At 41.4% G+C, this 25,154-nt stretch overlaps 2 protein-coding genes across 3 annotated transcripts in view; both read left to right on the top strand.

Annotated features, from left to right (window-relative positions):
* oscp1b (organic solute carrier partner 1b) overlaps positions 1-3,380 on the top strand; it is a 9,612-nt gene extending 6,232 nt beyond the window's left edge. Inside the window, exons 7-11 of the mRNA XM_044208464.1 lie at positions 62-190; positions 716-785; positions 1,032-1,171; positions 1,296-1,359; positions 2,290-3,380. Of these exons, the coding sequence (XP_044064399.1) occupies positions 62-190; positions 716-785; positions 1,032-1,171; positions 1,296-1,359; positions 2,290-2,409 (523 nt within the window). The 3' untranslated portion in view covers positions 2,410-3,380. The remainder of the gene's footprint in view (positions 1-61; positions 191-715; positions 786-1,031; positions 1,172-1,295; positions 1,360-2,289) is intronic.
* Positions 3,381-5,621: 2,241 nt separating this feature from the next.
* Positions 5,622-24,247, top strand: stk40 (serine/threonine kinase 40). 2 transcript variants are annotated; one of them, XM_044208461.1, is made up of 11 exons: positions 5,622-5,860; positions 9,284-9,410; positions 9,888-9,973; positions 10,624-10,767; positions 11,946-12,170; positions 13,546-13,598; positions 17,774-17,889; positions 19,302-19,446; positions 19,881-20,000; positions 20,298-20,382; positions 20,641-24,247. In XM_044208461.1, the coding sequence occupies exons 2-11, from the start codon at positions 9,293-9,295 to the stop codon at positions 20,857-20,859; spliced, it is 1,311 nt and encodes a 436-aa protein (XP_044064396.1). In that variant the 5' UTR covers positions 5,622-5,860; positions 9,284-9,292; the 3' UTR covers positions 20,860-24,247. The 2 variants fall into 2 exon arrangements, with proteins under 2 accessions (XP_044064396.1, XP_044064397.1); XM_044208462.1 differs by lacking the exon at positions 5,622-5,860 and adding an exon at positions 9,068-9,088.
* The last annotated feature ends 907 nt before the right edge of the window (positions 24,248-25,154 follow it).

Raw genomic sequence — 25,154 nt, 5'->3', positions numbered from 1 at the left:
AAAAGGTACTGAAAGCATGCTTGTCCATAGTATTTTGTGTTTTTGTATCTGGTAATTCCAGGATGTTTAGCTGTACTGGGGAAGAGGTGACCAGGCTGCAGTTCAATAGCGGAGGAAACTATACTCCTGCTCTCCGGGAGGGATCTTTCGAGATATTTGGAGACAGGGTCACCAAACTAGGCACAAACATGTAAGACACTGCAAAGTACAAAAGACGTAGATGAACATGACCTGGTGGTGCTGTATTTATGACAATGGGTTAATAATGATTGTCTGTTATCCAGGTAATGATATATTTAGAAATACTAAGTTAAAGGCAACTGAACTTTATGGTGTAGTCTTGACAACGTTTTACCACTGTCACTTTACTGACAGTTGGGGAGTCCCAGGCATTTAAACGTATGTGGTTTGATGTCACGTGATTTCATTACATTACAGTGTGAACTACCTATAGAGGATTAAATGCCTGGAACTTTCCACCAGTTAGTAAAAAGTTAAAGTCTACTGGATGAGTGGACAGATTTCTAAAAGACAAACTAGAAAGCCCATTAGCTTTTGATTTAGTAATCTTAATTTATGCCATGATAGTGTGTCTGTTTGTCTGACATATTGCACAGAACCATATACTGTAAATAAAGCATTTGCAATGTTTTGTGCAGGTCATCTTTGCCATTATTTTGCATAAGCATAAGTGTTCATTCATCTCTTCATTCAGGTACAGTGTAAGCCGCCCAGTGGAAACCCACATGTCAGGAACATCTAAAAATTCTGCTCAGCACACTAAGGTGAAACAGCTTCACTGTCAGCACTGTAAACATTAATTATTTTATTAATACACAAAATGTTCATGAACTTCATCCACATGTTACATTTTTAAGACTGGTTTTGACATGTTTTAACTCTTTGCAGTGTCCACAGTACATAACATGCACAGGAATTTGGTAAAGTGATCCTGGTCCAGAACCATACTCTTGTAAGCAACATGTACAGCAAAAATATACTGAAGTAAACAAGCCATTGTGTGTCAACAGGTCAACACTGCTCCCAACCCTCTTGCCAAAGAGGAGCTGAATCTGTTGGCCAAGTTAATGGGAGGGTTAGAAGTTCAGAAACCAGGAAATGCAGACAGCGGCTTCCGAGTCAACCTCTTTGCCACCGATGAGGAAGAAGAGTGAGTCCCCTTATTTGTTTGTGTACTGTCAGTGTATTGTATGGCACTTGATCACATGAAACTGCTACTTTTCCCTGTGTGAAAAACTCTAACTATTTAACTTTGTGACCCTCCTTTATTACAGAGAGGCATTAATATCAAGACCAGATGAGCTTTCATATGGAGTCATAAACATTCAAGCAACAAAGGTAAAGCTTAGTTATCTGTCCTCACAAAGTGTTTCTTTCAGTAGGAAATAATTGGATGTTGAGTATTTGTGTTATGAAAATCTAACCTTTACTGCACATTTAGTGACAAAAAGTCTGACCTACACCTGTCATCTAAGGGCAAGTGCAGACTACAAGACTTTGAAAATCTCAGAGTTGCTGTGCTGCTCAAACCACCAGACATTTTTTTCCCCTGACTGTAGACATTAGGGTGCAGAAATGACACAAATGATCTCAGACAAGGTGTATTGATTACAACATTACTCTAGCTGGAGAGATCTGGGACGGGAGCAAATGATCGTGATAGTCGACGGAAACATGCAAGAAGTCACTCACCGGAAATTACGTGCGGTTTGTTTACGTCTGGCTAGTGATGGGGCTTGACAGGGGCCAGAGTTCATTGAGCCTCCCCTCCATCTCTTGTGTCCACTCAATCCATGGACATTAGTCCCCATCTTTGCCTTCTTTGTAGCCATGATGCTTGTTTTCTTTTGGACTGTCCATTTTTCAGAGCCCTCTGTTTCCTCTTGTGCTCTGATTGGATGCTGCTCTCCTCCCATCTCAGACTTGTCTCCGAGGTGCCTCAACTACAAGCCCACTTGTTTTTGGCTCCGATGAAATCAAACATGTTTAAAAGCTGTTGTAGCATCTGGGACAGCTCACAATGTGGTCAGGACCAATGTGGTCTGCACTGCCCCATCCTGTAGCAACTAGTAGGCCGTTTTTTACCCTTGATAAACAACCCCCATGATTGGACTCAGAGCCAAATTGGACTTATCTCAATGATAGGCTTTACAGTCAGTGATCAGAGATGTGAGGCTTTGCCAGTCTAACAGGATTTACTGTAATGAAGTGTAAGTCCGTGCAATGACCACTCTGGCATTTTGATTTGTGGATAACATTGTCTTTCAGGACCAGCAGGCCAATGCAGAGCTGGCCAAGATCATGGGAGAGTTCACAGAGTCTGGAGATCAATCTCCCAGTGCCAGCAGCAAAGGAGACGACCTTCTGGCCATGATGGACGGCCTGTGACATGGTCACCCTGACAGAAAAGCCCAGGGGATGGGGCACAATACATCGTCAACAGTCTGTTCTACTGTGGACCAGTCTGCTGTCTGTACCTTCAAATACACTACAGCAACCTCATGTGCAGCCAGAAAACCTTCTTCTTTGGGTGCTTTTAAAATGCAGATGTGAGCAGTTTCCATTGGTTGTCAAATGACCAACTGCAAATTTGCATAGTTAAAAACTAAGAATGTGGTGAGCCAAGCTTTGTGCTGCAATACACTCTAATAATACGTTTGCTGTAAACTGAAAAGAGTTTCAGTGCATCAAAACATACAGTAGGCCTATATCAGTGTGCTGAACATGTGTATGTGGTAGTAGCAAAACATCTGCTTGTGTAATTTCAAGATGTTGCATTTTGTCCGACTGCGTTGCTGCACACAAAATATGCATTCCTTTAATTTCATAAAATGTCAGTTATCTTAAATGTTAATAATGCATCACAGTTTTAGGCTTATAGTCCATAATTCATTCATTTGTTGATGTTACACAGTATGAAGAGGGAGTTTGTTAACTTATTCTGTATTCTAATGAACACATGATTAAATTATATTGTGGAGGAATCGGAGGAAACCCAAGTGCTCTTTTTAATGTGATTCAAATTCCCTCAAATCTTTATTTTGGTGAGAAATATGTTTATCTTGCATCACGCTGTACTACCTTAAAACAGTATGAGGAGCAACTTATAAGACATTTTTCACTACCCTGTGATGTCTCTGAATGTTGAGCTATGGTCCATAAATGTGCTCATTAATGAGTACATTATTATAATGTAGAGTAATGTAATATAAGAAATTGTCAAATATGTAAATATGTATATTGCATATTTATTTGAATGTATCATTTTCTGTGTATAGGAGAGTGCATATTGCTGCAGTTGTTAAATTGTTGAATGTGCGATGTAAGATTTTTAATAAATAGTTTAATTTAAAAAAGTATGTTTGTACACATATTATTGCATGAATTGTATCATTGGCTTGGGTACTGATGCAATAGTGTGTTAATAATGGCATGAACCTTGGAACAGCTTGTTGTAGTTGAAAAGATGTAACAGTAGGGGGAGCTGTCTGACCTTTCCGTATGTCGTCTGTCCAAACTGACTACCACACATTGCTACAGTGTATTTTATTATGCAGTCATGCTGTCTTTTTTAAAAATGCACCAAAAGGTGATAGGCATACTCATAAGACCTAGGTTTTTTTCACTAATTAACTTGCCTTAGGAGTGTAGTATTCACTGAAATGTAACAACAACAAATGTGTGATTGATTCTATTGATTTATACTTACATATTTAACCACCAAACCAGAACAATAAATGCAATATTGAATGTAATCCACAATTCTCCTCCAGGACTCCTGTCCTCCAGCACAGACCTACAATGAGAATTGCTGTGGCAACAGCTATCTGTACCCAAGATATTTGTGTGCAGTCTGCCTGCAGACAGGTTAATGTGAGATAGTCTGCATTCCCCCAGTCAAGCATACTCAGACAGACACACACGCAAATATGGTGCATACCATGCAGGCAAAACATGCTGAGACATTTCTCTGGATTGATCTGGGGGAGGAGGATTCTGGTGAGGGCTTCCCAATAATCTTGGCAAAGAAGACACTACGTGCCCTGAGGATATAACCTGCAAAACAAACAGAAACCAGAGCCCATGCCAGTCACCCTGTAAGACTGTTCACTGGAATCAACCAACCAACCAGAAAACAACATTTCACCATAAAGATCTACAAAATCTTCCCTATATATTTCATCACAAAGATAATTCCATTTTAGTGGCACATTCAAAAACAACACAAATGTGAATTCTAAGATACTTAATAATAGTCACATATTTCAAAGAGATGTTTCCCTTACAAAGTTTAAAAAGTGCTATAAAAGGAAGCACTGCTTTTTCCATTAGGGCCACAAGTAATATTACAAAAATATGAATTTGCAAACAAAACAGTCTTTAAAGTCCAGTCAACCTTAGTTTCCCTTAACATGCATAAAAGAGCCACTAAACATGTTTCTCTCACAAACGCTACATTTTGAGTTATGATTCAGTTTCCTCTTTGAAGACTGTGGGCAGGACACTGTAAAGCCACAGGCTGACAAATGTTTCATGTGGCCAGGGGCAAGTGCTCTGCTGAGTCAAGGCAGGAAGACTAGTGCAACTCAAATAAACCTCTGCCATTTAGGTTGTACTCTCTGTGTCTATCACACCTGCCCACTGGTTTGAAACTGGTAGCTGTGGGTGGAATTTAAGGTTAATCGGGGAGTCTATATTGGGAATGTAGGTGGGCTTTACTAAATGTCACTGTCGTTCAAATCTATGCTTGAGGAATAAATGAGTAAGACTTTTTAGTAAGCTGAATTGATGGTTGTGTGTTAGCAATGAAACCCTACCTAATTGCAATTTCAGCACACAGGTAGCATCTCAAGCAGTCTCAAATATTGAAAATCTAATGCTTTTATCAGATGAGTGCTAAATGAACTCAATGATACACAGTTTCACTGAGTCAGTGCAACATGTGTCTCATTAAAAAGCAACTATAGTGGGTAGAGCCTTAACCAACAGCCAAAGATCTCTTTGTGCAGAGTTACATTCAAGTACATTACTTTAGCTATAGACACAGGTCAGTTTAATGGTTTCCCTGAATAGAAAAGGCTATTTTTATGTGATTTAGGTGGGACTTAAGATGAACTTAATTTCATGTTATATTGCTCTTTATGTAACTATCTTGTATATTATAATTTAAGGGCTGCACTATTTTTTCTTGTGGTTGGATGATTATAAAAAAAAGATTTTAAGCACTTTTGGTGGCAGCTTTTATTTGTAGGACAGAAGAAAAAAGTTCTTAGTTTGCAATGCAATGTTAATGTAAGAACTTATGTTCTGTCTGACAAATGTTTAACCACTACAATGGTAGTGGGCTGGGCATTTACTTGCATGACACAATAAATAACAAAATAACTATAATATTGTATGTCCACACTGACATTTGCAAGTAGTGTTATTTCATAGCACTTAAACTTGTTTCAAACATTTCCCGTATAGAGAACTATGACGTAAGGTCATTCATTTAGCAACTTTTATTATGCAAAGAATTTCATCATCAGTGCGCAACCTATTTACTAGGAAAAAACAGATAGGTGTTGGCATTGGTCGATCGCAGCTGTCAATCAAATAAGTGTGTGCGTCATTTCCGTTGTCAGGTGGTGCTGTAGCTGTGGAAAGATGCGATCAGCGAAGAGGAGGCTTTTCCTTAATTGCTCATTTCGGTAACAGAGGCTAAACAACCCGAAACCAACCCTCTGTGGTCTCTCCCGTTTAAGCGAGAAGCCCCGCATATCCACCACAGCGTTTACTCAAGAAATGTCCATGTTGTAAGCAGACAACGCAGACTACCCGGCGGTTTTTGCTCGAGGTAAGCGAGGTGACGACTACATTGCTATCTAGCTTTCTGGCAAGCCAGCTGTAATGTTACCTACTTTGTTTAAATGGCCTCCCGGCTGCTCTGTCGCCTCCGGCTTGGTGTTACCTAACATCACCCGTCAGCAATCATACTGAAAACTCTAGCACATACGTATACAAGTAGCCGTAGCTTAGCTAACGGCTGCTCTGTGTAGTTTGCACCGAAAGCCCAACTCCTGTGTTGTGTGCCCCTTTGTGTGGCCGGTGTGCCTGAAGCTGTGGCGGCGTCTTTTGCCGTGGAATTCAGTCAGATTTGTTGTCGTACTAAGTTTCTTTGTGCACTCAAGCTTGGTTTTATGTTATCCTACTTAAATATAACGTTACATCAGAAAATAATGTGTAGCTACGTTTGTGTTTATTTAAACAACCATCTCAGTTAGACGTTGTTACATCAACGCACGCCGTGTAATGCGGTTTAGTGTGTGTTTTTAAACGTCTCAAGGTGGTCAAATAGTAATTGTTGTGGGCAAAACACATTAGCACCTGGCTACTCGAGTTATTAGCTGTCTGTGGAGTGGTTTTGCACAAGGTGTAAGGCATACCGTCAGCGTTTTACTCTCGTTTACACTGTTCGCTGCCAGAACTGAACGGTGTCCAGACCTTGTGGTCGCAAAATGGCACCAAACAATGTGTGACAGTTTGATAGCATTTATAATTATTTTCGTCTAGTGGTTTAGAGTGTGACCTTGTGTACATAGACTTGTTGTGGACGTTGTTATTGCAATAATGTAGTAAACAACGGTAGTAAAGAGGTAGGCATGATAGCGGTAGATGTGTGTATGAGCTGACATGATTGATTGACATTTCATTCAAGCAGCAGGATTGAAGGGTGTGTGACCTTCTAGTTGCTTTACTTCTTTGTCCTGACTTTTGTGTTTGAGGTATATGTGAATTCATTGATTTGGATCATACTGTCTCGCTGGATTTATGATAGCTCCAGATTTTGTTATCCACTTATGTGTTTACTACCTACTCAAGTGTCATGCTTTCTTTATCCATCCTGATACTACCTTGATTTTGCAATCAAGCTGTTCTTGCAGAGCCAGACAAGTGGCATGGAGTCTGGGTGGGTGGATCTTGAGACACCTACGTGGTTGTTTTGTTCTGATACTATTTAAGGAGCCCACATTTCTCGTGGGCACCGGCAGCGTGTCTCTCCTCCTTTTGTGTGATATGATTCAGAGGCTGTATCTGTTCTTGTCCTCCCTCTGGTACAGTCAGAGGCAGAGGCAGTCTTGCTTGCCAGATCACTGGCTGTGCAGAGAGGCAAAGCAGTGTCAAAAAAGGATAGCTGTGTGCTGTCATCGCGCTGATGTCATTTAGGTCAGTGTGCATTAGTTGGTTGCATTGACCTTTGCTTTTAGATGTGTCAGGGGTTGGCTCCACAGCACTACTGCTGGTGTTTAGTAGGTAGATGAATAGCCTTGGGTCCATTTGTTGTGTTGCTGTTTGTGTCCATGAGTCAGTTTAGTGTTATAAGTCCAAGGTGCATGGATTAGTATGTTGTTGTTGGGTTTTTTTTAACTCTGACTATGTAACTGTAGAGAAAGGAAATGCATACAAGGTATGATCACAGATTGCACCTTGTTAGAAATGTGGGAAATGGTCACATATGAAATGCCTGATAGTTTTGGCTCTGTCTGCTTATTTTACTCAATCTAGCAGCCTTTCTAGCACTCAACCAACAATTTAATAGCATGTACTGGCAGCACTGGAATCGGTATGTACATTGTCGATTCTGCCAACCACTTTGGCCGCTAGATTATCCATTGCTTTGCCTTGCGTGCTCTAGAGTAAGATGCTCTCTTACTATTGGCAGCGTGACTTGGTGTCACTCTGGCTTGTGCCATAAATGCTGTCAGAAAACCTCAGCTCATCAGACTCAGTGGGTGATGACTAGTGGAGATGGAGACAGATGGGCGAGAGACATGATGATGACACTGTCTGCTGTCTGGGATCACAAAAAGCCTCATGGAAGTGAGAATTCATACCAGCCCATACTGACTGCCAACTGTCCTGCCTCCTCTCTGCCCAAAAACGCCAACTGGCGAGTGGTGCACGATTAGTTTTGAAACAGGAAGATGGCCCAATTCATTAAAATATAAATTTTCTCTAGCTTGTTCCACTTGCAAGACTGATTACATATTCTGAAGTTTTTTTGATGTTGGTCAGATCTCCACTCAATGCCTAGTTTGCAGTTTATGAAGTGTTTTGGATTTTATTAGTCTGAATCACCCCTCTTGTGTGTAGCTGGCAAAAATATGCACTCAACCGCTATCAGTCAGTGACACTTTTACTTCAGACATATCACTTTGTGTTGCTCTTCTTGTGGACCTAACTTCTATGAGGTGATTTTTATTTTATTTTTATTTTTTTGTTGAAAAAAATTGAAAACTTGAACATTTAAGCATTTCTGTCCAATGGAAACTCAGGACGACAGCAGGGTGAATCATTCCTCTCGGTTCAAGGCACTACTTCCCTGTTACGGGAAACAGATGGGGTTTCATGACATTGGAACTCGGTATCAGTAAACAAAGCATACCTCTTGCTCTGACTTCTGGGAGGTAGATCTCTGGCAGTTGAAGTAGTTTATGTAATGATGATGTGTCACACTGTGTCACTGGTTCGTCTGACATGTAAATCTAGTTCCTTATCATAGTGTAAGGGCTTGGCATTTTTTATGTTTCACCCTTGTTCAAACATGAGTGTCTTTTCAGAGGAAGGTCTGTGCAGATAAGCCGGCTGTACAGATTTTGAGATAAAATGCGCAGATTAAGAACGGAAGGATTTTCTAAACCCATGTCCACTGCAGCACGAAAAGCTAAAAATGGATAGTGGTTCAGTGCTGGGACACAAATAAAAAAAATTAAATGCTTCTTTTTAAAGAATTTTGTGCCAGTGCAATGCATTTACATGAGTGTTTGCCATTTAAATAGCAGATTGCAGCATATTCACATTGCCTGTTGGGGAGATTGAATCTGAGGTGTCACCCTTGACGCTAGCGGCCATCATTCTGAATGGAGTGTAATGGCCTGACATTCACACTGAGGTGTTGGTAAATGTGTGGGAGGGATATTTAAAATAGGCAGGGAGGAGCTGCCCTGAGGTTTACCTCCTTTCACTTCTGTTCACTAATCAGAGCACTCTCGACCAGTTTGTGGTACCACTACTAAAGTTCTGGGTATAGTCTTTTTTTTTTTTTTTTTTTTTTTTTTAAACAGACAATTTATTTATAAAACCATTGTTTGGTTACAGATTACTGATGTTGTTTTTTGTCATTGGTTGAGAGTTTATGTCCTTGCAGTCACATGTATGCACTTATCCTTTAACTTGACTATCTTTATCCCATGTACTAATCTGATATATTCCCATGTAGAGCTCCAGTATGTCCAAGCGGCGCTCCTCGGAGAGGGGGGCTGGAGAGACATCAAGCAGGGCCAGCAAGCTGCAATGTCCTGGGATATCCGGCAATAACGCCAAGAGAGCCGGGCCCTTCATCCTTGGTAAGAAAGCTACTAGCGCTTGCACAAACACTAAAAGTATGAGAATAGTAGTCAAAGATGTCTGTGTGGCTGCGCAATGTGCATCGAGTGGACATTTTTTGTGAACATGTTTATCAAGTTTGTGTGTGGATGTGAGAGTCGTGGGGTGTTTCCGTGTGTGTACTCACGCCTGAGACAAGAATGTGAATAATTTTGCTGATCACCATGACATTGGTCAGAAAGGCCTGCGTCTGTGTTGGAGTAAGGCTATTTCCTCCCTCTGAAAAATGTATTTCTCTCCCATACTCTCAAACTTGTATGTTTTCTACTACACCACTCCTCCACTATTTACAATGCAGAGTGCCAAAGAAAACATTACACTAGGGGTGCTAATGGGTACGTGCACATGCAGCCTTTAATGAGTTGCAGTGAGAGCACACACTCCGGCATGTAGCCTGCCTTTTGGTCATGCAGCTGTTCCTTTTCTTATCCTTGCAGGGCCTCGCCTGGGCAACTCACCAGTGCCCAGCATAGTGCAGTGTCTGGCCAGAAAGGACGGCACAGACGACTTCTATCAGCTCAAAGTAAGTTGGGTTGGCACATTTTATGTGTTTTTCTTGTTCACAAACACAATGAGTTAAGCACATACTTCAATAAAAATTGAGCATATCATTCAAAACAAAGCTATGATGTCCCAGTAGACATCTGAACCTTTGACCTTCCTTTGTTGGTGTTCATTTTCTGGCCCCCTGTTTCAGTGTGGCGCAAACAACAAAACTTCGGCAATCTTTTTATTGGGGCTATCCAATGTCTATTACACAAGGGAGGGGGCTATAGCAGAGGGGAAAGGACGGGAAGAAGGTTGCGCCCCACCTGGAATGTCGACTTTTAACCCCCACATGTAGTGAGTCAGTGCGTGACCCTACCCTCATACCAGTGACTACAGCGCCTCAGTGTCTGCTGCACAGCTTGTTTACTTCACATTTGTATATGAGCCACTGTTTTAAAGCTGCAGCCCTGTTATACCATCTCTACTCCACAGATTGTGACTTCTTGTTAAATGCTAAGCAGATGTAAGTTAATGTCATGCCTTTAGTCATTTAAAAGGTTTAGTCTAAGGACTGAAGATTAGCTTCATACTAAATGGTTAAAGTTCTCTTTCCACTGTCTGATCCTATATGAGCTCTTGTCTTGTGACCTCTAATGTTAGCTTTGTTCTTGTGCGTTACGGCAGATCCTGACGCTGGAGGAGCGCGTGGACTCTGCAGGGGAGACTCAGGAGGAGAGGCAGGGGAAGATGCTGCTGCACACAGAGTACTCCCTCCTTTCTCTGCTGCACAACCAGGATGGGGTGGTCCACCACCATGGCCTATTCCAGGTAGACTGAGACCTGCACACATTTGGCAATTAAGTTACATTTCTGTTGACAGGTGCATAGTATATCATCAGCCAAATAATGAATATGATGGGCAAAAAAAAAAGAAGAGTTGAAGGGTGTGTGACCACAGTTTGTGGTGTATTACTCTGCACTGTTTGGGTATTCTGTATAATTGAACATGATAAATATGCCAACATTCGCATGGAGAAATTTGTCACTTTCTATTCCGTTCAGAATATGGCGTCACCATGTCAGTACAAGTAACAGCATGCTCTTATCAGCTTAATAATAGCAAAGGTAAGCGTGCCATTAATCCAGCCAGCTGCTTGCATTTTCCCTATCACGATTGTTTCAGTAGAGAAGTGGGAGTACCATTAAACGCCATGTTTATCTGCAGTTGTTCTCTATTCACGGCCCAATCCATTCACAATGAGCCCCCCCCCCTCACCTGTCTTCCCGTCTGCCTCCTCCTCTAACTTTGTTATTGTTCTGTTCTCTATTCACGGCCCAATCCATTCACAATGAACCCCCCTCCCTCACCTGTCTTCCCGTCTGCCTCCTCCTCTAACTTTGTTATTGTTCCATCTTCTCTCTCTGTCTCTGTCTCTCTCTGTCTCTGTGTTTTTCTCCTTTTGTCTCTCTTTCACATCCGGCGTTCTCAGAATAGCAGCATTGAGCCATGCACTCTGATTCATTTAGGCCTGCAATATTGATTGGATTATTATAGTGCATCTCCACTGTGAGAGAACCACTTAATAATGTACGCTTTCAGAGGTGCTGACTGCATCTAAAAAAAAAACTGACAACCTGATACAGAAATCAATAAAAAGTGGTGACTCTGCTAAGACTGGAGTTGGAAGAAGAGGAATGACCTTTGTTGTTCATCCTCCACCACCCTATGTGGAGGGGTAGATGTGTCTTCTCGGCTACATGCAGGTTGATGATTGATGGCGTCTACTCTGCTTGAATCTCTGTCTTTAAAGCTGAATGAATCAGCTTGATCAGCCATTATAGTACAGGAATCCATTCAGTTTTATGCATTCATGGATGCCAAAACTTATATTGATTGGACGCTATTGAAAATTGCCTCTAAAATACATCACCAACGTTGTCCACTTACAAAGTTGGCACCTTCTTGAAGCTAGCTGCTCACACTTCTCTTTTTTGTTGTTCCCCAGGATCGAGCCTATGAAATAGTAGAGGATATGGAGGCCAATAAAATGCGCAAGATGAAGAAGCGGATCTGCCTCGTCCTGGACTGCTTGTGCGCTCATGACTTCAGTGACAAGACGGCAGATCTAATAAACCTCCAGCATTATGTCATAAAGGAGAAGCGACTGAGCGAGCGCGAGGCCATCGTCATCTTCTACGATGTGGTGCGTGTGGTGGAGGCCCTTCATAAGGTGAGTCTAGGAAGGAATTGGGCAGGCTACTCCAAGAAAAAGTGCACTTCTCTTTAGGACTGGCTTATAAATAATATCTTGATATTTTTAAGCTATGCCACAATGTATCTCAATATTTTCCCATTTTCTCCAAAATAACATACCGTAAATTCACAAATAGTGGCCTAGGCTTTTATTTCTCTCACTTGCAGAAGCCAGAGGGTACCAAGCCTTTATTTTGAAGCAGGCTTAGAGACAGGTCTTTATTTCTAATTCCCTCTCTTTGATAGTATATTTGATTATGTCTTAGTATAAATCCTCCTTGTTTTCTGATCTGTTCCCATGTTAAAGGGGTGACAAAGACAACTCGCAACTGCTTTCAACATATGAGTGGCTGAAAAAGGCGATAAATCTGCATCATGTGCGAAACCAACGTGATAAGATCATCAATAATGACATGCTTTATATGATCGTGTGGTAGCCTACATCACAGTAGATTGTACGTCTTCACAAATCAGCTAGCTGTCACCAGTAGATTCCTAAGTCCCATAGGTTTTTTTCCCTTCGGATCTATACTCATACATGGCCTCTCTGGAATCCGATAGATGGAAATCTGTTGTAGCAACGGATAACTTTAATCCCATAAACTTCAAATGTAGCTGCTGGCATCTTGTGGCACTTTTTCTTTTAAATAAAGTTTTATGCATTCTTTATTCTGCACTAGGGGCAGTTTTAGGTGAAGGGATAGATTTGTGGTATTGCTGTCTTCAGTAGCAATCATTTTGTGGTATATTTTGCAGAGGATAGTAGTTTGTTTAACATCTGCCCTCCAGAAACTGAGCCACCTCCATATGATCGACCCGCTGTTATTGTTAGCTGGAACTGGAGTTAACTCAGTCAGGATAACGATGGTTAATTAATTTGGGGAGTCTGTGACTGTGTGAGAGAGGGATAGCGAGTCGCTTGCATGTAAAAATTTATTTCTTCTAAACGCCACTGCTTTTAATGCAGAAACAAATTACTAAAATGTGCAACAAATAACTTGAATATGACGATGTGGTCATCTGCCATATCGCTCATTATATATATATTCATTGATACTCGAATATATCAGTTATTATTTATACTACAGACAGTGTGCATAAAAGAGAATATGAATGCACAGTTTTCTATTTTCATCAATGAAGAAAACTTGGATTCTACAATGTTTTTGTCAACTGTAGGGGAAAGCGCTTTGTTATTGTTAGCTAGTTGCACATCCTTTCCGATTACTCATCTCTCATGCTCGTTTGCCACTCTCAAAAACAAACTGATTGATTGCTTTGATACCAATGATTCACTAAGCACGATTTGACCACGTGTTTTTTCTTCTCTTATCCTTGTTTCCTGCATGCAGAAAAACATTGTGCACAGAGACCTCAAGCTGGGAAACATGGTGCTGAACAAACGGTAAGACGAAACTCATTTACTAATTCGGCATTGTCAATCAGTTAGCTGGCCAAAAACCTCTCCCATTATACCAGGTCAGTCATTTTAGCCTGCCAGTAAGTCATTCTGTCTCAGCTCACGTGTGTGAGAGGCCTCAGCTGGCCCCAGCAACCTGTATCCAATGTGCATTTGGCTTTAAACCCAAGCAGGGGTCACATTCTCAGACTAAGAGTGAGATCAGTTGTAGGAACGTAAAGCCTTGCTCTCTTGTGCCTGACTCTGGGTCCGTGTCTGTGTGTTGAGTAAAGGCTGATGATTCATTCCCCATGGTTGGATTTTTGGAAGCGGAGGGTGAACCGGACTCTGGTGCAAAACAGAGCAAAGAATATGCCACTGCTTTGTTCTCGGTGGGAGAGGGTTTTGGGTGGGTAGGGTGTGAGCAATGTTAAATAGCACACAGGACCCTGGTGAGTGCACCTTAGGTCACAGAGTGCTACAGTTCAGATAGGCCCTGCAGAAAACTACTCAACTGTAAAGCCCTCTCCAAATACCATACGTAAAGAGTGTATGAGAGATTGTGTGTGTGTGTGTGTGTGTGTGTGTGTGTGTGTGTGTGTGTGTGTGTGTGTATTCAGGGGGTGAAAGTCACTCTCACAGTGTGAATACTGCTATTTTAGCTGCTACTTGCTTTTTAATATGAATTTGTCCAAGTTTAGGTTGCCTCTGAACAGCAGAGATCCGCATGCACATTCTTGGAGACTGATAATCATCAAACATGACTAACACCGACACACACAAACACTCTCTGTTCCTACACTTGGCTTTCATACACCTTCACATCCAAACATCAAGCATGCTTGCATCATGCACAAGTGCAATCATAGAGTTGTTTCACACTCTACTCAGTCATTTCTCATACATGATCTGCATGTCTGAGTATGTGCATTGAGATGTCATGTTCCTGGCTTATCTTTTTACCACATACTGCGTCTCAGGCATTAGAGCCCGTTGCCCCCAGCAGCAGCAGCAGCAGCAGCAGCAGCAGTAATGGTGGTGATGAAACAGGAGAGTGTTTTGGCCAGGGGAGGAGGGTGGTGGGGCGAGGAGCAGACGAGCGGAACACTCCGTCCCAGCTGGAGACAAAGGAGAGGCCTGCCAAAGGCCCCATAGTTCAGAGCTGACTCACACCGCAACGCACATCATACACACACACATATACATACACATACACATGCACACGCACACATAGTCATCATCATTTATTTACCATCTACTCTCCTCCCCAATCCCTTTCCTGCATTCATTGTCTTTCTGTTTTATCCCCTTTGTCATATCCCTTTTTTTCACTTTTCCTGTCTCTTTTATGCATCATACATTGCTTGCTTGCATGTTTCCTCTTTCACTCCACCCTGGATGTATATGACTGTATAGTCTGTATGGGAAGGACTTTAGATGCAGACCGATCCCAAAATCCCCTTTCCTACCGTGCTGCTTGTCGTCACTCTGGGAAATGCACCAAAGCCATCAACAAGCTCAGCAGTTTATGCAAGAATGATGTGATTTCCTCTTGCAGAGCCAGCTGTTATGAAAGCAGGATGTCATAAATCAATCTGCAGGATTTATGATGTATGTCAGAGCTGTTTTTGACTTCCTAAACTTTTGTTGTATTTTATAAGGGGGCATTCATAGACATAGACACACCACAGCAAGGTGTGTTTCTGTTTTTGTTTTGTTTTTATTTCTACCAAATAGGTCCTGTTAGTTATTGTCTCAGGGATGAAGCCCTTATGACTAAACTAGAAGATTGGTGTTTGTTTGTTTTAGCTGTCTGGCACAAATTTACCCTAGAATTATCTTTGAAATTTGTTATTACATATTAAGATAGTAGATTACAAATTAGAATAAAAACATTTGCTACAGTAAAGCTTGGGTCCTAGTATAACCCTCCAACCTAACCTGTTCCTAACAGTTCTGAGAAATGAAATTTGCTGGTCTCTGTAGAAGTTGCCCTGCGTTTAACCTCCTTTCTTGTCAGATGGTGTATTTTCAGCAAAATGTTGTGGGGGAGAAATCATGGGGGCTGTTGAGGTTTCTGGTTTCCTCACTTACCCAGGGTCACATGACCAGGAAGCTGAGATGGTATGGTCTCTCTTCAGACCTCAGGGACCCTTGCCTCATGAGGCAAACATGCAATTTCATTTACCCAATCTCCGGTGCAGGAATAGAAGTCTGGGTCGTGATGCACACAGACAAAAGAACAGACTGCTCTATAAAGGAAGCTTTTATGTCGAGGGTCCCTTGAAGCATTGCACTCTGTTCCTCTGGCCTATCCTTGTGCAGATCACAAGGCCACTGTATGGTAGTCTTGGATCACAAAAGCTGTTGAATGGTTGGATCACATAAGTAGCTAGAAATGATGTGAACTGAATGTTCCAAGGGAAGATTGGTGCATTTGGTTGAAAATTGAGGGTTTGACGGGAATTGGCTCCAGACGCTGTAATGGGAGCAATGAGTTTGTGTGATGGAGCAGGGTGTGAAAGTGAGAGAGAATAGGGGAAGCTGTTGACCTCAGGCTTTTTAGAAAGCGGATGTGGGTAAGGAGCGTGATCCATAGAGGACCCAGGCTCTAGACCGTGGCTGCTTTTGTATGTGCTCATGTGCTTTTTGAGTGCATTTATGTGCGCGTGCGTGTGTATGTGGGTTCACCATGATTGTGTGAGGGCACTTGAAGTTGCGTGTTTGTGTACATATTTTAAATCTTTGTGAGCTTTATATATTCATTTGCCAACCCATCACCATACAGGCTTAGTCATCAAGACAATTATCCTAAGCCACAGGGTGACTCATATGTTTGTCAAAGTGCGACTTTTTTATTTTCATTTTCTGTGCTAAAAGAACGCAGAGATATAGAACAGTCCATAGCTTCTTGGCTTTAATACTGTTAGGTTTCACTCTACCTTGATGACTCAGGGAAAAATCTTATAGTGCCATATTGTTTCCACAGAAACCAAATTAATCAAGCATCGCTTGTAACAGCAGTGGGTCTTCTCAGATTTTGAAGTGCCAGTGTGTCTGGACTCTGGAGTGGGCTTGTTCTCAAAATGTCTCAGGCCTGATAGGAAGTAGGAAGGAAGATGGCCGTCGGCTAAAACAGTGATGTCAATGATAATAAACATACTTTATGTAGATAGAGCATTAGAGTTTACTTAAAGCTTAAAAGGAATTTACAAAAACAAGGACAAGATAAGAACATGAAGCACATGTAAGAGAAAATTTCACATTAGAGACAATTATCTACAATAAACCTCTAATGCAGGGCACTTTAGAGTTTAGACGCCCTCATGGCAAAAAACAGTCTGTAGTTGAAACTAATGGACAGTTAGAAGGACTCTGCCCACAGATGTCAGGCTGCATGAAAAGTCTATGCTTAAAGAACAATCATTCTAAAATCAGTTCTATACTTGTCATAGTATATACATATACAAAGTATGTAGGATATGTTCCAGATGACAAGTTGCAACCAGTTTTGCACAATCTACTTTATGGTTGTCTTAAAGTTTTAAAAATTCTCTCACATGTGCTTTTCCTTATCATGATCTTTTCATTTGGTATAGATTTCACTATACTTAATAATAATAAAATATAAAGACATTTTATAAGAAATTGTCAGAACATCATGTGGACAGGGATATCAACTGACACTTTAAGATCCTGGTCAGAATGTGAGATGAAGAATGTCGTGTTGAATTATTTAAGAATAAAACATCTAAACTGCAAGTACAACATAAGGACATGCGAGAGTTTCTTCTAATATGACTGGGTGTGTATACTCTGTTTTGCATCTGGCAGTCGTCAGATACTGATGTATTTTTAAGGCCCAGTGAACCGTGAGATTATTAGAACAACAAGGCATGCTACCAAGTTCTCCCTGTCTCTGTCAGCCTGTGTTTACTTCTTTATTTTGCTATGGGTGTGCAGTGTTTCCCATTCTAAACTTATATTTGTTATGATGAATAAGACTGTTTTTGCTATTAGTTTGCTAGTAAGTATTTTCCATGGTTTGAAGTTGATTATACTGGGGGGTGTTCATTAACAGTGGGAATATTTGGATCCTATTTCTGATTCAAAATGTATTCCTGATTAAAAAATCTGAAGTATAAAAGGTATTTATCAGGTGTGTTTGTGTGTGCTTACAGGACTCACAGAATCACCATCACCAACTTCTGCCTGGGAAAGCACCTGGTGAGTGAGGACGACCTGCTGAAAGACCAGAGAGGAAGTCCGGCCTACATCAGCCCTGATGTATTAAGTGGTGAGTGGAAAAACGGATATGTTGCATGCATGGTATTTTTAAAAGGACGATATGTACATCAAACATGGTTCTTTTCAGACAGTCAGAATCCCCCATGACATGGGGTCATGGGGGGTCAGCATCACCCAGTTTTTGTCACTTTTTAAAAAACGGACAATCCAACTGTTGCACCTGCTTTTGCAGCGACTGATCATGTGTGCACAGGTGTGAAAACCTTCTTCACTGCCTTAGATTTGCTGCTATACACTTTAACTTTAAGATGTGAAGTAGGGTTGTATTAACTGCAAGACCACAGGAGTGACCCTTGTTGATCCGTTTCCAGATGTGATCCTGGGATTCTTTTAAAGAGCATTGCATAACGTTAAGCAGTCAGTCTTGTGTTTGATTTTCCGGTTATTAGGCAACAATAAAGAGGTTATGTTGCAATCTCGGACTCGCAAAAGCTAGGAATAGCTTTTTTTTTTTTTTTTTTTTTTTTCTCTGTCTTTGTGTAATCACAATGATGTTGCATCTTCTCATGGTATGTGTCTGCAGAGGAAGCCACTTTCCTCTTTGTGTGAAACATTTTCTTTGTCTGAAAAAAGCAGAAATCCATTGTTATTGTTTAGCTTCACAATGCTCATTTGTCAAAGACCTGAGCACCACACACCAATCAGGTCGATGCTTGAGCATGCACTTCATGGTCGACCCAATTCCATCCATTTAAACATTGATTTCCAGAACATCGTCCTAGACAGTGTGCAAGATAGACAGACAGAAATCACTTACCTCCAACCACTCAAAAACTGTAGATAAAACCCGGGCGTGTATATCAGCATAACGTGACAGGCACACAATTAAACAGAGCTTCGGTGACTCACGCACTGATGACTCACTGGAGGGAAACTACTCCCATCTACCCCCATCCCCCGTGTGTGTGTTGTATGTGTGTCAGGCTTTAACATAATTGCCTGCTGCTGTTGCTACTGCCTGCCTGGCTGTAACAACACTGCCTATGGTTATGCACAGCCATGACGCTCCACCCTGTCCAGCTCCAGTTTATTCGTCGCCAATCCACAGCTGATTTTAATGGCTCAAGGTCGATTATAAAAACAGTTCTCCTATTTATTTTTTTTAAAGTCAACAGTGTGCTGGAAATTTCTAGGAAATATAATGGATATGGAGTCATTGCTTGTGTTTGTTTGCATCTCATTAATCATTATACCTGGTGACTTGACAGGAATTGAACTTGTTAAAGGGTTGATAACCCCTAAGTCATAGGGCAAAAACTGTCATTGCACTAAACAAATGTTGATTTCAACCTCTATGGCTCATCTGATTTTGGAGTATAGCAAAGCACTTTGATATCAACAAATGTGGCTCTTGAAATGGTGACAGCAAACACCGATCCTGATCCCCTCTCCTGTCTCCAGGTCGGCCGTACCGTGGTAAACCCAGTGACATGTGGGCTCTTGGTGTGGTCCTGTTCACCATGCTGTATGGCCAGTTCCCCTTTTATGACAGCATACCTCAAGAGCTCTTCCGTAAGATCAAGGCTGCCGAGTACTCCATCCCAGAGTGAGTACTTGTACTTGAGTGCTAGTACTTGTCCATGTGACATTTGGTCGAGATTTATTCAAAGCCATGGAATCGAACTGCTCTGACAACACTCACAGCAAGCACATAGTTGTGTAGTGTTTTTTCTCTATTTATTCTTTCAAAATTCTGCAACACAGAATTAAATTAACTGTAACTGTGGTTATATGGACAGCAGTTTTGCCCCTCAAACAAAATCATTGTTTATATGTTTTTACCAAATATTTTTGAATACTCCAGCCTGGATTAAGGTTTTTTTATGCAGAACATTTGCTGAGAATTTACCACACTTTCATATTCAGTTTGGGCCTGACGAAATTGCAGTATAATCTTTAAATAGTGCCTTTGTAGACTTGTGACTTATGGTCATAGTTTGCTAATAAAACTGTCCCTTCCTGTTCTCCACCTCGTCACAGGGATGGTCGTGTGTCTGAGAACACGGTGTGCCTGATCCGAAAGCTGCTGGTGTTGGACCCTCAGCAGAGGCTTACTGCAGGAGAGGTGCTGGAGTCTCTCAGTGCCATCATTGCCTCTTGGTAATAGCTCCCTCTGCTGGATGTTTGGAAAAAATGCATCAAATGTGTTGATTCTCAAGTAATGATTTATTGTTGAAGAGCAATAATTGAAATGAATTTGTGTAAAATGTCTACTACTAGCTGTGTAGTGAGTTTTTAAAGATTTGCACTGGTTGGCTTCACATTTGATTTATTCAGAATTGTTTGTAGTATCCTGCTGTTACACAGTATTACATACAGTCATTCCGCATAGGTCAATTCAAATTGACGACCCTACTGTTGTTAATCATCATCCTCATTGTGTTTTGCTAATCACAGGCAGTCTGTGTCATCCTTGAGTGGCCCTCTGCAGGTGGTGCCGGATATTGACGATCAGGTCCATCACCCAGAACATCTGCAAGAGGTAAATTATTGGCGATTATTGGATTATCACATATCTGAATATGGAGCCTGTTGGATGAATCCAGAGTAGCTAAAATAGAGCTACTTAAGTTAGCGAATGTACTGGATGCAATTATGTGCAACAGTGGAAATAGGTTGACTATAGTTCACCTTTTCCTGTGGTTTTGGCTCATGTTTGTTATTCCTCAGATACACTTCGGTAATATTTATCAGCTCAGATGCTGAAGCACATTGAACAGAGTACATTTTCTTCCCTCAGGCCAAGGTGATAGAAGAGTCTTCACAGTACGAGTTTGAGAACTACATGCGCCAGCAGCTGCTGTTGGCTGAAGAGAAGAACACTATCCATGAGGCCAAGAGCTTTCTCACCAAGCGCCAGTTTGGCAGCATCCCACCTGTAAGGCGCCTGGGCCACGACGCCCAGCCTGTCAGCCCGCTAGATGCTGCCATCTTGGCACAACGTTTCCTCCGGAAGTAGTCCCCAACCATCCATCTCAGCCTCTTTGACCTCCCCAGAGACCAGTGGAATCCAGAGAGGACTGAGGAGGATAAGCCCCAAAACTGAAATTGCAAACAGGAGGCCCATCCCGAACCAGGGTACAGATGGCCCCATTTGCAGGTGGGCTTTGGGCAAGCTAGGAGGAGCAGGTGTGAAGAGGGCACCAGAACAAACTGCCAGTTTAGAACTTCATGTCTGGAATCCTCCAGTGAAAACATGGAAAGCCTTGGAGGAAGATCTGAACCAAAGGTTCCTTGCCCTCAGGTCACCCACAGTCAGATCTCACTGTGCAACCAACCTGATAGTACAGTCACACATGGGCTAACACAAGGCTCTGCCTGGAGTGTTGAAGAGATGATTAACCCCATATTCCTCCCCCTCCTTTGAGATCTCCCTACTGTAACACTTTCCCCAACAACTCTGGATCCCCTGAGCAATACAGGACCAGAATCATGTAGCAACCCCTTCTCTTCCTCGTGGTTAATGGTATTGCCTCAAGTCAGATCACCTGATCACAGATGTCACTTCTCGATACCCCCATTCCACCCTCATCCTCTCACTCCTTCCTCTGTTTCCACTGTTTTCCTGTATCGAAAATGATCCAGACTGGTCCTGTCTGTAACTCTGACTTCAAATCAATCTACCTCTCTGTCTCTCTTCTCTGTTGGTAAACCATGCTCACTGTTCTGAGACTAGGGATTGTAACAATGGAGTCTTGATGCCACCAGTGACATAAAGCATTAATGTTTTCTGTCAGAGTGATAATGCTTTGAAACCTTTTCAGCGGTTTCAAAAAATCTGAATAAGCTTTTTCTCATATTTACCTTAATAAGTAGCATTTTATCCCTACCTTTGGATTGAAGATACTGAATATCAAAGTATGTCTACATGACTGCTTTGATATTTGCTGAATGCATTGTCGCTTTTACTCATCCCTGTGGAAATCTATTTTTAGCGTCTAGGCAGCTAGAGTGAGGTACCTGGAAGTCACAATGCCAAGAACTGAATAGGGGAAAAACTGTTGGATCCTCCCCTGCCAAGGCATATTAATGGTAACGCTTCCTCAGTGCCATTATAGTGAAGATCAGGCACTGTCATGTTTCTATTGCCAAAAATCATGTCTTAAAATTACTCTTAGCCAAGGAAACTGGTATCCACAGCCTCATTCAGAATCAAATGGCTTCCAGGTATTCCAACTTCCCTGTTTCTCTTCAGATCAGATCACTGATCAGCTCACGGGACAAGTGTTTTTCAGTATGAATGTGAACTGTCATTCTACGCTTTGATAACGTCTGCAGTATCCATGATTATGTACGTGTGTGTTTTGGGCCAGGCGGAATAAGAGTCGGCAGATCTGTCGAGCTGTTAACCTCTGACAGTCACAGACCCTTTAAGCTATCCTCCAATCATTGTGTTCTGTTATCTGGCCTGCCTCAGTGGCAGACACTGTGAAAACCAGAGCAGGCTTTGCTAAGACGGGGCTTGACTGAATGTTTTAGCAATTGCCATGAAAGCTGTCTTAAGATTGGAAAATATCACACATCTATTGCCATTCTCAAGCCCTCTCTCTAGCTCAACTTGTACATGCTTGTATTATCTCACCATGGAGGCTCTCTATACAGAGGGACTAGCTGGTGGCGGGTAATTGATACTGTAATATTTTATAGAGAAATGAAAATACAGACTCAGATTTTAAGTTTAGTTGCTGGGTTTTGGCTATTGATGCATTCTTCTCTTTTATCAAAGGGTTTCTTCTAACCATGGCAAAGCTACTAACCAGTGACTGTTAGGCATCTGTACACTGCAACTTGCCTTTGCACATTGGTACCTGCTTTAGGCTAACTAGACTTCTTCCTATTTATATTCAAACTGATTGCATGAACATAGGCTCTGGAATATTTTCAAATGTCTTTACTTCTTTTTTCCTTGTAATTTCATGTTGATTTATTTATTCACCCCCCCCCCCCCAAAAAAAGAAAACACTGGGGCTTGTATCACAGACATTGATCATAGTTCGTCAGAAAATGTCCTTTTGAATGGAAATATCTTCTAAGACTCGGTGCAACTTATGCCAGTGAAACAGGCCCCAAATCTCTTTGCTCTCTCAGCTTTAAGAAGCGTTGTTAATTCCAACAGTGGTCCTTTTGATCCTTTTCAGCCACATTCATTCAAGAGTAGCATCTGTTTTGTGTTGTCCTTTTGGATTCCTAAATCATTTTCTTGCCATTTTACCACAAAGTCTGTGGTCAACTTAAGCTACACTAATAACGAGACTGACTTTTGCGTAGTTATATTTTTTACAGCAAACAAAATAATACTCGCACATTATCATGATTTACGGGAGGGTTTTTTGTAATTTTTTTTTTGTTTGTTTTTGTTTTGTTTTTTTTTGTTCTATCATTAACCCCAAAAAGTCCCCACACAAGGCTGCACTCTCTGGTCAGTATGTAAATATGTACCATCGTGACTGCGCCAGTCATATTGTATGTAGTTCCACCCAGTGAGATACCAACTCTGTTTCAACACATGCCGATTGACGTGCATTATAGGCCACGTTGGCCATCAACCACCACATCCGGAGGCTAAAATAAGATGTAAAGAGAGCTGTTGGCTTTCTCCCACCTCAATGTGAATTCCATGGGTATACAGCAGTATTGTAGTAGTCTAGGTTGTTCATCAGAAAAGGGTGTTTCATGAACACTGTAGCCATTGCTGAATGCTGACATTAAGTGATCTTCTGTGGAAAGTGTCTTAAGCCATCTTCCATGATGCCCAACTACAGATTAGTAACTACAGGTTCAATAGACCGTTGATGTTATTTTCTGCTGCCCCTCCCATCAAAAAGTGTTTCACTTTCTAGCTAGTGGATTGTACCACATTCAATGTTTGTTTTACAGAGTTGTATTGGAAAACATGTGACTGTTGCATGATTTTAAACTAGCAAGGTGTGCTAGAGCAACTGATAGAGAATTTGAAGATAACTTACTCCTTCGCGTCCTATAGGAAACTATAAAGCAAAATAGATATACCCCTTAATTGGATGAGTAGTAAATTGTTATTGTTTATTTTGAAAAGTCCAATTTTTATGATGATTTTTGACCCTGCTTCTAAAGTTGTAGGTCTTCAGTATATAACCAATATAGTGTTGACTGTTTCAACTGGAAACTTGGTGTAAGATATGAGATGTGGTGTAGTTCAAACCCAATGGGATACTGTGTTGTAAGCTGCTTGGTCGGACATGGGCATCTAGATACAGAAAACTGCGTAATTGTACAGATGAAAAACACGTTTGTATAAAAAAACATATTTTTCTACTTCATCAGATCTCTACATGCATGTCAGCAATAAACTTTGATATGGAAGCATTCAACTTTGTCATGTCTTTGAATTCTGACACTTCCTTTTTATTGCCAGTAGGTGGAGCACTTTATTAAAAAATTAAAGTAAAGCCAGCAGTAGGAGCAGTATATTTAATGTTGGCACTTGTAGGATATTAAACTGAATATTCTTCAGTGTTGGCTTCCACATATTTCTCTATCAGATGTGGACAATACAATCTACTTCCAATGTTCAGTTGTACTGTGCCTGCTGTGTGCTTTTACATGATGTTGTCTCAGTCCTTTGGGGATGAGACCTGTATGAAGCATGAACAGAATATAGAATAATTGAGTCTTTGTGCGTCTATACCGCCTCAGTCTTACGATGAGTTGGGTTTTGGACCAGACCAAGGTAGACATGCTCAAACAGGAAGCCTCCTGCTGATTCTGACAGCACAGCAGGACCCTGTGGGCTGCTCTGCCGATCCCCCACCTCACCTCAGGCCTTTGAACGCACACACACTCTCTTTAGCAGGGCACTAATTCCATTAGAAATCATGTCATGCCTGCCAAAAAATACACACAGACACACATGGAAATCTCATCATACACAGGCCTGACAGACATATTGGATTAAATCGGTGATAATGGCATGTGCAAATGTTGCATGAACAGTCACTATGAAACACTGTAGAATCCCTGTTTTGGTCCTTCTTTTATACCCCACTAATAAACACCTACATGTATACTGTGACTCCACATTTTACCAGGAAGATTTTAGAGCACAAAAGTGGATCCCACTGAAGGGAATTAAATCTTAAACCCACAATCACTATGACATTGAAGGACAAATTAGGGGATCAGACCTGTGACTTGCTCATAAATCAGTTTCAGTCAATAAGTAGTTAGCAAAAGCAAAACTGCTGTGCTGACTCACTCAAAAGAAAAATAACACAG

Source organism: Siniperca chuatsi, linkage group LG9 (assembly GCF_020085105.1).
Source record: "Siniperca chuatsi isolate FFG_IHB_CAS linkage group LG9, ASM2008510v1, whole genome shotgun sequence".
NCBI lineage: Eukaryota > Metazoa > Chordata > Actinopteri > Centrarchiformes > Sinipercidae > Siniperca > Siniperca chuatsi.
The sequence above is the reverse complement of the archived record's forward strand: the minus strand, read 5'-3'. Positions and strand labels throughout refer to the sequence as shown.